The sequence below is a fragment of the Ursus americanus genome, chromosome 17, assembly GCF_024610735.1.
Source record: "Ursus americanus isolate L20-20 chromosome 17, mUrsAme1.1.p, whole genome shotgun sequence".
In the NCBI taxonomy this organism is placed as follows: Eukaryota; Metazoa; Chordata; class Mammalia; order Carnivora; family Ursidae; genus Ursus; species Ursus americanus.
In genome coordinates this window covers 7,250,753-7,263,230 of record NC_142143.1, presented here as the reverse complement: position 1 = coordinate 7,263,230, position 12,478 = coordinate 7,250,753, and the positions used below count along the sequence as shown (strand labels likewise).

General features: G+C 58.6%; 1 protein-coding gene across 2 annotated transcripts; it reads left to right on the top strand.

The window, feature by feature from the left end:
- CSDC2 (cold shock domain containing C2) lies at positions 1-12,343 on the top strand. 2 transcript variants are annotated; one of them, XM_045779687.2, is made up of 5 exons: positions 1-243; positions 6,819-6,958; positions 7,938-8,236; positions 9,612-9,734; positions 10,318-12,343. In XM_045779687.2, exons 1-5 carry the CDS (start codon positions 72-74, stop codon positions 10,478-10,480), a joined length of 897 nt encoding a protein of 298 aa, XP_045635643.2. In that variant the 5' UTR covers positions 1-71; the 3' UTR covers positions 10,481-12,343. The 2 variants fall into 2 exon arrangements, with proteins under 2 accessions (XP_045635643.2, XP_045635644.1); XM_045779688.2 differs by lacking the exon at positions 6,819-6,958 and having other exon boundaries at positions 3-243.
- The last annotated feature ends 135 nt before the right edge of the window (positions 12,344-12,478 follow it).

The following is a 12,478-nucleotide window of genomic DNA, read 5'->3' as shown; positions in this document are numbered from 1 at the left end:
TCCCTCCTGCTCCTCCTGACGTCAGGAGGAGGGCGTGTGTGAGTGAGTGAGTGAGGGGCTCGAGGTGCCGCATGCTCACACACACACACACACACACACACACACACACACACACACACACACAGAGTCGTACACACAACACATCCTTCAGACCCATCCCCTGCTGGCCGGCGCCGAGCGTGGAGGGAGGCAGAGCGCGGACGGCGGCGGGAGCCAGCGCCGGGACCTCGCTGCCAGGGAGAGGTAAGGGACAGGACGGGGCGGCCAGGGCACACCAGCTCTAGAAACTGGCTTTGGCAGGGGCGAAGCAGGGAGGTGGGACGCGGCGGGGCTGTGAAGGTGGGTACCTCCCCTGGGGCTGGCCCAGCCCCTTCAGTTTACAGAGGGGGTGTAGGAGGGTATGTCGATGAGCCCACCCTGTCCTCCCTCCTCCCCTCCCTCCCTCCCTCCTCCTGGCCCCCAAGGGAAGCTGAGGCCGGGTGGCTCCCAGGGAGAGCGTGAGTGTGTGTGTGTGTGTGTCTGTCTGTCTGTCTGTCTGTCTCTGGGACTTATGTCTGGCTCGGGAGGCAGAGAACAGCAGACACCTGCCAAGCCGCAGCCTCCTGTCTGGGAACCAGGGGAAGAGAAATGACTGGGGAATGATCGGGCTCCTACCAGATGCCAAAAGGGGAATGCAGCAGGGCGCCTGTGGGCCTCCCCCCCCACCCCGGAATCTGGGGCCAGGGCTGGGGAGGGACCATCTAGACCAGGCAGACAGTTGGACCTCAAGCAGCTGCCTGGTCCTGACTCTATTTCGTCCCCAACGTGATGGGGATAATTGTGTTAATTGGCTTGGAGAGGTGGCTCCATATAATTATCTTCGCCTCAGAGCCACCCCCACCCAAAGCTCTCGCCCCTCCTGAGGCCACTCCTCTCCCCTGCTTGCTGGTCTTGCTCTGACCTCCACCCTTGCCAGGGTGCAGCCAGGGGCGGGTGCTGGGGTGCTGAGCCAGGGGCTGCTGGCCCCCAGCTGCGGGATGGACGCAGGGACTCGGGGCAGCCTGGGCTAGCCCAGGTCCTTGAGTGGCCTGCCCGGGCACAAGGAGTCCAGGCAGAGATAAGGGGTGATGCTGGCACCCGCAAGGGAGACAGCAGGTTCCTGCCAAGCTGCCAGCCTGCAGGCTCTTCCCAGGGAGAGGGGAGGGACACCGAGCGAGAACAATAATAAATACAGAGTGTGAACTGCATCCGCTGGGGCTGGGGGAGGGGAGGAGGAAGTGCGGGGGGGGGGGCAACCTCTCTGAGAGCCTGGCACCGTGCCCACCTGGATGTGCTCCAGAAGAGGCCTCTCGATGGGGAGGGGCAGTCTCCAGCCCCTGGAGGATGGGGAGCCAGTTCCCCAAAACGGACTCCATCCCAGAGGCCTCTGGGCCCTCCAAATTCTGGATGTTTCGTTCACCCAGACTCCCTCCGCCTACCCCCACCATTTCCTTCAAGTCCTTTCCAACATCTATTTCCCATATCTGTCTCACCCCTCTGGAGCTGTCTGCCCTCCACTCCAAGAAAGGTCTAAGCAGGAACTGGTTGCACAGGGGCCTGGGAAAGACCGAGGGACTGTTTGGGCCACAGAGTCCCCTCCCAGGCCTGGCAATGTTCATGGATGTCCACTGGCCATGGAGGGGCTCTGGAGAGAGGATAGGGGGTCCTACACAGCTAGCCTGTGGGGCGGGGACACCCAAGCCTGTGGGGAGGCAGGTCCCCCAGATTGGCACCAGCAGAGGGCGCTCTGGGCTTGGCTGAGCTGGTCACGTCTACTGGTCACAACCTGCACAGCCAAGTCCCAGAGCCTGGTGGGAAGGGGGCTTGGGGCAGTTGGGACCTGTGTCCAAGCAGAGCAGCAAGGTAGGGAGCAGGAAGTAGTGGGGGGCTTCTCCCCTGCTCCAAAGCCCGGGGGATGATGGTCACGGCGTGGCAGCTGGCACGCTGGAAACCTGGGCTTCAGGGTCACACTGATTTGAGTTCAGCTACTCTAAGTGTGACTTTGACCAATCCTTTCCTCTCTCTAGGGGGACTCAGAGTGGGAAAGTGACTTGCTCAGGGTCACACAGCCTGGCAGAGATGGAATGTGAGCATGGCTCTTGAGGTGCCCATCCTGGCATCTTCACCCTCACTGATGCCAAGGAAGCCCAAAGGTCTTCCTCACGGCACCCCCCCCCCCAGGGCAGTAGGGACATGTGACAAGGAGAGTGCAAAGGTCACCACGAAGCTCAAATATTGGCTGGAGCAACCCCTCACCCCCATACACACATGTGCACACGAACACACACGTGCACACACACGCACACATACGCGCACACACACGCTGCAGGAGGGGGAAGAACCAGGTTTAATTAGGTCACCTCCAGCTGCTGGAGCAGCGTTGGCACTGATGTATTTTAAGGACTGTCTGGGTGGCTGGGGGAGGGGAGGGGCTGGGGAAGTGCCAGCTTCTGGCTGGTGGTCCTGAGGCTGTTTCCTCATGCTCCGGGGGCCCACCCACCATAGATAAGACCCCAAAGTTCAGAAAGGCCTCCCACTGTCACCCCGGGCTCTGTGTCCTTCCCCTTTGTAAGCCACTGTCCCCTCTCCTCGCCCTGGCTGCTCTTCCACACGGGGGCTCTGGGCTGGGACACCTTTATTGGGGAAGTTGTTTGTAGGCTCACCAGCGTTGGCAAGTGATTCACCAAGGTCACAGTCTGAGTCAGCACAAAGCCAGAAATAGAACCCCAAGCCCTGACTCCCCAGTTCTTCCTTCTCCAGGGGAGGGCAGGAGATGTCAGGGAGCTTTCGTCCCGCCCCCCCACTACCACCATCTCAGGTGCAGAAAGCACCGCCCCTGACCAGCTGTGTGACCCCAGGAGGCCTCTTTCCTCTCTCTGGGCCTCAGTTTACTCTCCTGAAGAATGGGGATAATAATGGTCATTGTCACATAGGGGTGTTGTGGGGACCGCCTGAGGAAACGGGAGACCACTGGCACGTGGCTAACAAGCAATACCTGGTAGCCATGCCTCTTGTCATGTTCCGACTTCCCACGCTGTGCTCTGGTCAGTCTGGGCCTCCCACTGCAGGGCGGGGCTGTGTCCTCTCTTGCCTGTCGTCCCAATATTTGGCATTCGGTTTCCTGTCAGTTACGTGTGTGTTTTTGACAACCTCAAAGGACAGTTGGACTGACCTTCAGGAGGCATCTAGACCACTGATGATTTGAGCAGTTGAGGAGAAAAATGAGGCCCAGAGAGGGTCAAGGGCTTGCCCCAGATCACACAGCACTGGGGGGTTGAGCCAGTTTGCTTTCCCTAATCTGCCCCGAACAAGAGGGATTTGCATGGTCAAGAGAGAACTCTGACAGTCATTTCCTGCCCCGTTCTTTTTAGGGTACCTGAGAACCTGGTACCCCAGCACCAGGACGATGGTCATCTGCCGACAGGGCTGAGTCACACTGTATCATGGCCTCACCTCAGGTTACCTCTGAGCAGCCCTGATGTTCTGGTTTTATCTCCCCTGGCCCTTCTGTCTGTAGAATTGCCAGAGTTTGGCCTTCATGCAGGGAAATGAAGACAAGCTTGGCCAGGAGGGTCAGAGCCAGGACGGGGGACAGGAAGATGAGCCCTCACAGGTGGACCGTTCATATGGTGGCTCCTCAGCCCTTCCCCCTACGGAGGCTGTTCAGTCCCTCCCCCACACGGGACAGGTGCTACTATTAGCCCTATCTGACAGATAAAGAAACTGAGGCTCAGAAAGGGAGGGTGACTGTCGAGCCAGGGTTCTAGCCCAGGCCAGAAATGGCCCGGGCCTGTCCTCAAGCCTCCAGCAGCCAGTTCTGAAGGCCATTGCTCTGGGCAACAGGTGCTCCCAGACAGTGGGACCGAGTCCCTTGGGGGCTGGGCTTTACCTCTGAATTAAAACAAACGTTCTGCAAACTCCTCTGTTCCTCTGCTTTTGAAGGAGTTTATTTTCCCCTTTAGTTTCTCAGGGAAAGTTCTTTTGGTAAAAACTCCAGCCGTGTTTGAGCTGAGCCAGGAGCAGAACTTATCCTCATGAGAAGAGCACCATTTGCCGTTAGAGGGACCTGGGCTCTTGTCACTCACCTGCTATGTGACTTGGGTGAGTCACTTCACCTCCCTAAACCTCAGTTTTCTTATCTTATTCCTTATCAAGGGGAATTCCAACCTTTCAGGGCAACTGGGAGATTTCAAAATGGAGAGTAGCCTCCGTAAAGACTTTCGCACTGGGGAAGACTTTTGCAGCACTCTGGGGAAAGGCTCTGAACCGGAGGCTTGCTCTGTGTCCCCGTGTTCTCTTCTCCCACGGCTCTGGCAGGGCTCAGAGAAGGGAAGACTGTCCAAGGTTGCACAGCAAGTCGGGGGCAATGCAGGGCCTGAACTCAGGGCTCCAGAGTTAGATTACCTTGGTTCGAGTCCTGGCTCAGACATTAATTGCCGTGTGGCCTTGAGTGAATGACTTCAGTCTCTCTGATTCTCAGTGTCCTCATTTGCAAAATGACAGGGCTGCTGCGGGGAATCAAAAGGGAGAAGCTCCGAGGGGGCAGAGCAGGGACCTAGTGGGTGGGCAAGTCCTTGGGAAACAGGAAAGAGGAAAGAGGGGAATGGGGGTGGGCTTGGCTGGCTCAGCTGGGGCTCTTCTTCCACCCACTCCCTCTTCCCCCTAAGCCCAATTTAGCAGCCCTGTCTGGGAGGGGCAACCTCTCACCCAGCACCTGCTGTTCTTCCAGCATTCTGTCCCATTTCAGCCGGACAGGAGCTCTGGAGGGCGGGTTCTTGCATTCCTCATTTCCCAGAAGAGGAGGGAGATGGGGGGAGATCCCAGAGCGTGCCCCCAGCCCTAACTCCTGCTCTAAGGCCAACTGTGGGCTTCCTGAGGGAGCTGGGGGGTGGGGTTGAAGGGGCTGGAAGCAGCCAGTCCGGTGGGGCTGGAGGGCATGAAGGCCTATCCCTGCCCTTATTCTACACTCCTCCCTAATGCTGCCTGGTCCGTTATGGGGGAACCCATTTTGGAGAGGGAAAAGAAGGGGGGCTGCCCACAACCCTAACCCTGGGTAATCAATCAATGCATCTCTCCCTCTTCCCCCACAAGAGGCCTTGGGTCGGAGGCCGGGAGGCCAGAGCAGGGCCGGCTCAGCTGCGTCTCCCTGGTAACCGCTGTGGGCTGCCTCGGCCCCTCCTCCCCACGACCTCCCAGCACCGGCTGTCACCGCCAAGCACAATACCAGCTCTGGGAAAACTGTGCAGTGGGCAGGCTGGGACCGCCCTGCTTCCTGGACAGAAGGAAGCAGAGCCTCTGTCCACCTGCCACCCCTGCCCAGGTGGAGAGGGGACGCACACGGCGGGGACAGACCTCCCTTGCTTTCCTGGCCCTGACATCTTGGGTAGCTTTGCCTCCTTTTTTCCTTGTTGATAAGAGCTTTATGGTGGTCTAAGTCACATACCATATGATTCAACTATTTAAGGTGGCCGAGTCAGTGGTTTTTAGTACACTCACAGAACTGGGCAATAAGGCCATGGTCAGCTTCGGGACATTTTCATCACCCCAGAAAGAAACTCTGCACCCAGTAGAATTTACTCCCCACTATCCCTTCCCCCCAACTCCTGGCAACCACTGATGTCCTTTCTGTCTCTGTGGACTTGTCCGTTCCGGGCATTTCGCATGAATGGCATCACGCAATGTGCTCTTTGTGACTGGCTGGCTTCTTGCGCTCAGCGTAATGGTCTCCCGGCTGGTCTGTATTGTAGCAGGGGTCGGGACTCCATTCCTCTTTACAGCTGAGTCCTGTCGCCCTCTGAGGCTAGACCGCGGTTTGTTTACCCACTCCTCTGTTGATGAACTTCTGGGGTGTCTCCACTTTGGGCGTATTGTGAATAAGGCTGCTGTGAACATTCAGGTCCAAGTTCTTGTGTGATTGCGTTTTCTTCTCTCTAAAAATGGGAATAAAAATGCTCACCCTGGCCCTGCCTCCTGGATCGGGCTAGGAAAGAAAAAGCTCACATCAGCTCAAGGGGAATCTGAGGAGCTGTGAAGGGCTGTGAGAGGCCATTCTCACTCCCCGGGCAGGTCTCCTGACTGGAGGGGGATGTTGGGGGGCGGGCGGCGGGGGAGGAGGAAGGCTGCATTCCCCACCCCACCCCCAAGGATGGCAGGGCCAGCTCGTCATCCTGACCCAGAGAAATCCCACTTGCTGTGTGACCTTGAGTGGCGGCCAGGAGCCCTGCCCCACTGTGGGATGGTGTGACTCCCTGGCTCTCCCAGTCCTTGCCACACCGTGCTTTGGGGCAACTCTGTCCTGGAAATTCTAGGCTGGGGGTGGGGCACAAGATGGAGGCCAGAAATAGGGTCGAGGCTCAGGGATTTACCTCTGGTACTAGGGCATTTGGATGAAGGGGTGAAGTAGTGAAGAACGGGGGCGAGGAGGTGGAGAACCCCATCGTCCTCACTCCTACATGACTGTGGATTATGAGAGCTTCTTTACAGCCCCAGCTTAGCCAGGCCTCACCATAGCCTGTGAGGGAGTGAGGCGGGGTTTAGCAGCTCCGTTAGACAGATGAGGAGACTGAGGCCAGTAGAAGCACTCCCCAAGGTCGACAGCTGGTACACGGTGGAGCTGGAGTGTTCCTGGTCCAGGTGTCCTGCCTGGCCCCACTGTGGCCCCAGGTTCCATCCACAGCCTGGCTCAGTACACTGAGCTGTCCTCCTCAGGGTTCCACGGCAGCGTCTCTTAGGGCCTGAGACTACCCGAAAACTATGTTCTCTTCCTCAGTAGAGGAAAATATAGGATGAATTTTTTCAAGGTCATCCAGGCACTGAGCGGGTGATGAGGGAATTTCTGTCGATGAGCATTGATGATGACAATTCACTGGGTGTCTCTGAGATGCGGGATGCGGGATGCTGTCACACACACTCCATCAGTGACTCCCCAGCAACCTTCATGGTGAGTATCCTCAACCTCATTTCAGAGCAGAGGAAAGAAGGCTAAGGCAAACTCACCAGCGTCCCCAAGGGCTTACCACGCCCTGGCATGGAGAGAGTCACTGAATCCTGAAGCAACCCCTCCGGGAAGTGAGAACCACACTATCCCCATTTTACAGAGCAGGACACTGAGTCAAAGGTTGAGAGTGTTGACCAAGGCTGCACAGCCAGTTAGGTATAGGAGGCAGGATTCAAACCCAGGTCGCCTGGGTCCAGAGGCCGGACTCCCACCCGCCATATTGGAACTGTTGGAGTCACCAAGTTACAGTGACAAAGCTGAGATTCGACCCCAGGTGTGTGGATGTGAAGCTGCTGACACTTGTGCCAAACTGTGTTCCAGACCGTCACCGGCCTCTTTCCCCATCCCATTCGCAGGCCCCTGAAGTTAGAGAATTGAGCTGTTTTTAGCTTGGACGGTCCCTTGTGACCCAATACCACGGATGGGGGACTTAAACCACAGACATTTACTTCTCACAGTTCTGGAGGCTGGCAGCCCAAGATCAGGGTGCCGGCATGGTCTGGTTCTAGTGAGAGCCCTCTTCCTATTTTGTGGACAGCTCCCATCTCGCTGTGTCCTCGCATGGCAGAGAGGAAGCCAGCTCTCTGGGTCTCTCGTTCCAAGGGCACTAATCCCATCATCCCCCCTCCCCCCCACCTCACCTACACCTAATGGACTCCCAAAGGCCCATCTCCAAATACCACCACGTTGGGGGTTAGGACTTCGAGATAAGAGTTTTAGGGAAACAGTTCGGCCCAGAGCAAGGTTATATGACTGTTTTGTCTTTCCGGGGAGGTCCACAAGTCAGGGTGGGGCCGTGAACGGCCTGAGGTCACTCTGTGAGGATTGGCCAGCAGGCCCAGCCCTCCAGACTTGTGCCTGGTGTCCAGAAGCAGCTCATCCTGGCCCACACTCACCTCTACCTCTTTTCTCCCCATTGCAGACGGAGCCTGCGGCTGGTGCGGCTGCCGAGCAGGGCCAGGCCGGGCCCTGCCCGCAAGGACGCCCAAGCTCTTCGCCGGCCCCTGAGCCCGGGAGCCCACCAGGCTCTCTCGCTGGACCCGCCATGACTTCAGAGCCCACGTCACCCCCAGTAGTGCCCCCACTCCACTCCCCCAAGTCTCCTGTCTGGCCCACGTTCCCCTTCCACCGGGAGGGCAGCAGGGTCTGGGAGCGGGGCGGCATCTCATCCCGGGACCTGCCCAGTCCTCTGCCCACCAAACGGACCAGGACGTATTCAGCGTGAGTACCCGCCCCTCGCCCAGGCTCCAGTGATCTTTCCCCAGGGCAGGACTCCAGCCCTGTCCTTGTCCAATCCCTGGTGTCCTCACTCAAGGACAGGGGAGCTGTGTATGGACCTTCCAATAACTACTGTGTTCATTCATTCATTCTTCACTCCACTAAGGTTTATTGAGCACCTGACCAGGGGATCCAGTGATGAATAAGACAGTCTCCACCCATAGACTGCCTACAGTCCAGGAGGAATTTGTCTACCATTCACCTTTACCCAGCAGGGTTGGGCGAGAGGACACAGCGTCAGGCATCTGGGAGGAGGAGGTCTTAGTGGGTTTGGAAGACGCGTTAGGTGAGGAAGGAAGTTGGGTGTTCCAGGTACATGGGTCATCCTGGACCAAAATGGAAGCAAAAGACTGACCTCTGGTGAGGGGTGGGCAGGCTAGACAGAGACCAGCCTTGGGCCTCTGGGGCAGGTCACTGATTGGAGTCACATGGGGGAGGCTGTTTAGAGAAATCACAAGGGAGACTGACTTGTCTTGGTCAAAGGAGAGGTTTTTGTTTTTGTTTTAAGTAAGCCATACACCCAACATGGGTTGTTTTTTTTTTTTTTTTAAGATTTTATTTATTTATTTGACAGAGAGAGACAGCCAGCGAGAGAGGGAACACAAGCAGGGGAAGTGGGAGAGGAGGAAGCAGGCTCATAGCGGAGAAGCCTGATGTGGGGCTTGATCCCAGAATGCTGGGATCACGTCCTGAGCCGAAGGCAGACGCTTAATGACTGCGCCCCCCAGGCGCCCCCCGACATGGGGTTTGAACTCTCAACCCCGAGATCAAGAGTGGCATGCTCCGCCAATTGAGCCAGCCCTAAAGGAGAGGTTTTGGATGGCAAGCACTAATTGTCCCCTGTGTCCAACCCAAGGCCAGGCACAGAGCAGTTGCTTAATAAATGATGAATGAGTGGATAAGAGACAAATAAGTGAATAAGATACTGTGACCTCAAGAGATAGTGAGCTCCCCATTTTGAGAGGTATTCAAGTTTAGGCTGGGCAGTCTTCACTCAGAAATCTTGCAACAGGAGCCCATGTAAACCTGAATCGTCTCAGGAGGGAAGGGTGCTGTGCACAGAGAGGGGCACTGGCTGGGAGTCCAGAGACTCACTTGCTATTCACCCTGGGAGAGCCAGTTCCCCTCTCTGGGCCTCAGTGTCCTCGATGTCCAATGGAACCATGGGAGAGCATTACTGTGTGCAGTTTCTGGCCTGGGGAGGGTTTTCCACAGCCCTGGGACAGACTCTGCAGGCAGGCAGGGCCCAGGGGGGCTGCGGGAGTCCAGGGAGGGGAATCCCCAGGCCACAGCTCTAATCCCCCTACTCTAACCTCAGGACAGCCCGTGCCTCGGCTGGCCCCGTGTTCAAGGGCGTCTGTAAGCAGTTCTCACGCTCACAGGGCCATGGCTTCATCACCCCCGAGAATGGATCCGAGGACATCTTTGTGCATGTATCTGAGTGAGTCCCTCCCACCTCCCTATTCGTGGCTGGGCCCCTGCCTTAGGGTTCCGGCTGTGCCTCAAGAAACACCTCTTCAGGCCTCTCCCCTGGCTGGCTGAAGTCTGTGTCCCTGGCATCTTTCTCCTCCTGTCGCAGGGGCTGTGGGTGCATGGGAGGAAGAGGAGGAGGAGGGCTGGAGCCAGGTGGGGAGGGGACACCCAGGCCACAGAAGCCCCAGGAACCACAGGCTGAGCCCCAGGATCCAGCATCACGGGAACTGAGAGGGCTGGGTCAGCCCCTGGCTCTTTCAACCTGGAGGGTAGACGGACATGGGAGAGATGGTCTAGGCCTGGCCCCCAGCCCTGATGCCACGCAAGACCTGGGGAGGGCACCAAGCTTCCCTAGGCCTCTGGGCCCCCCTGGCCTTTTGTGTCTCAGCCTCCAAACAGCAAAGACGGGAGGGACCATTTTGGGTTCCCGTTTTACAGATTAGAGAGCTGGAGCTCTGAGAAGGGAGGGGAGGCAGCCCTCAGGCCGGCCCGCACTGGGTGTCTGGGAGTGGGGCCTGCTGCCCGGCTGACGCCCCTCTCCCACCCACCAGCATCGAGGGGGAGTACGTGCCCGTGGAAGGCGACGAGGTGACCTACAAGATGTGCCCCATCCCACCCAAGAACCAGAAATTCCAGGCCGTGGAGGTGGTGCTCACCCAGTTGGCCCCACATACTCCCCACGAGACATGGTCTGGCCAGGTCGTGGGCTCCTAGGCTGGGGGGCTCACGTGTCAGCCGCCGGGCAGGTGGGGAGCTACGCAGGGTAGATGGGCAGCCGCGGGCTCCAGGCCCCACTGCACTGGCTGGCCCGGTCCCCTGGGCAGCCTCGGTGTACACGTCTGTCTGTCTGTGCTTGTGGCCGTGAGCACGTGCCTCCACCCCCCCCGTGACCCGTGACTGTTGTGTGAGCTGGACCAAAGGGGAGGCCCCCAGACCTGCCTTCTGTTTGTCCGCTCTCTCCTTCCCCTCCCTGCCACATCCGCACAGGACCCTCTGGCCCTCCTGTCCACTGAGCCCCTGAGGACCTGTGTCAGGCCTGGGCCTGGGAGGCAGGGGGCACCGGGAGCCCCTGTCCGAGCAAGCGTGTTCCCCTTGCCTCTGCCCCAGGCCTGGCCCAGGGACCAAGCTCTGCTTCTGCTACTTACACCTCCCACCCTGGGCTGGGGTCTCCTACGGTGGCCTGTATCCCTTCCCTCAGAAACCAGGACAGTAAGAGCTCTGGGGGAGCCTCCCAGCCTCTGGCAGGGGAAGAGGGCAACCCTTGGAGTCAGACAGACCCCTCCTCACTGCCACGGGCCCGGCCTCCCTTCCTTCCATCTGCTCTCTCCTCTCAGCATCCCAGAGAGGCAGGCAAGAAGGAGCTGAGGGCAGAAGGTGGTTTTGGGGTCTCGGTTTTGCTGGCCATGGTCCCTCCTCCTCCTCGGCCTGGCAATGGCTCTGCGAACTCAAGGCTGTGTCCCCTCCCCTGGGCTGCGCTGAGCCGCGCTGCCACCACTCTCCGAGACACAGATCTGTGGAGGGGTGGGGGCACATCTCCCCCACCTTGGATGGAGCCATCCCTTTCGCCCTGACCCACGAACTCCGCTGACGCTCTGCCCATGGCCAGATATGGCTGCTGAGGACCTGGCGATGCAGACGCACGTCCCCTCAGGCAGAGCTAGGCATGGGCACCCACACGATGGCCCTCAGCCCACGACCACCAGCCCTGCAGGCCCTTGCTGGACCCTCTCCCCACAGCTGCAGCACTACAGCTGGCCCCCACTAGGACAGAGGCTGAGGTGTGTGGTCCCGATCTCATGTGTTGAGTCCCTTAAGGGGGGTGTGTGTGTGTGTGTGTGTGTGTGTGTGTGTGTGTGTTTGTGTGTATTCACTCTTGGGTGGAGGGTTGGTCAGGCCTGGGAGGCCAGAAAGGAGAGGCTTCACCTCCATCCCCCCATCGCCACCACACTCCTTCCCAGAGAACAAATCATTTGATGGGTCAAGAAATGGGGGTCGAGGGAAGGCCTGCCAGGGACAGTGACCCTTGTGAGACCGGGTCTGTGAGTAAAACAGGGGCTCAAATGCCCAGGATGAGGGGTCTGTTTAGAAGGATCCCCAGTGCTGCAGGTGCCCCAAGGCCCAAGGGGTAGAGATCAGCTGGGGTACGTGCCCCCCACCCCCAGTCCCTACCAGGCTGGGGGCGGTCAGAGCTGCTGAGAAACTGAGAACGGCCCAGCCTGACACCCTCCTCTGAGCTGGAGCTGTTCCGACAAGGCCTGAGGACTTGCCCCAGAGGAACGAGGACTCCCTGGCTTCCTTGGTGGAAGGTTTATAGGTGCAGGTTAACTCCTGGGAGCCCCCCAAGACTCCCTCCTATGAGCAGACCCCCCATTTTTAGGCACTAGCCAGGAAACAGGATGTGGCAATATCAGCCCCAGGGCTGCCTGGGAGGCAGAGGGGCGGCAATGCCCCTCCAAACCCATAGCCCCGCAGTGTTGAGTCAGAAATCCTCCCAAGACCCCCAGCCGCCTGGACTCCCCCCCTCCCCGGCCCCCCATCCTTCCTAACACTGGCAATAAACCCTCAACTGTGACTCAGCCTGGCCCAGAGCTGCCTCTGTCTGTCTGGGTCCCAGGGGAGGAGCTTGGGGAGGGTACCCCAAACTTAACCCTTGTTTAGGGCTTCAGTGGTCCGCTCTTCTCAAGTGGATCAAAGACTTCCTGTGTGACCTGG

Excerpts from the sequence above, each read along its gene's own strand:
- CSDC2 (XM_045779687.2), top strand. The coding sequence starts at position 72 with ATGCTCACACACACACACACACACACACACACACACACACACACACAC. Across the intron at positions 6,959-7,937 it reads ACTCCCCAGCAACCTTCATG|ACGGAGCCTGCGGCTGGTGC; the intron begins GTGAGTATCCTC and ends TCCCCATTGCAG. Across the intron at positions 9,735-10,317 it reads ATCTTTGTGCATGTATCTGA|CATCGAGGGGGAGTACGTGC; the intron begins GTGAGTCCCTCC and ends CCCACCCACCAG.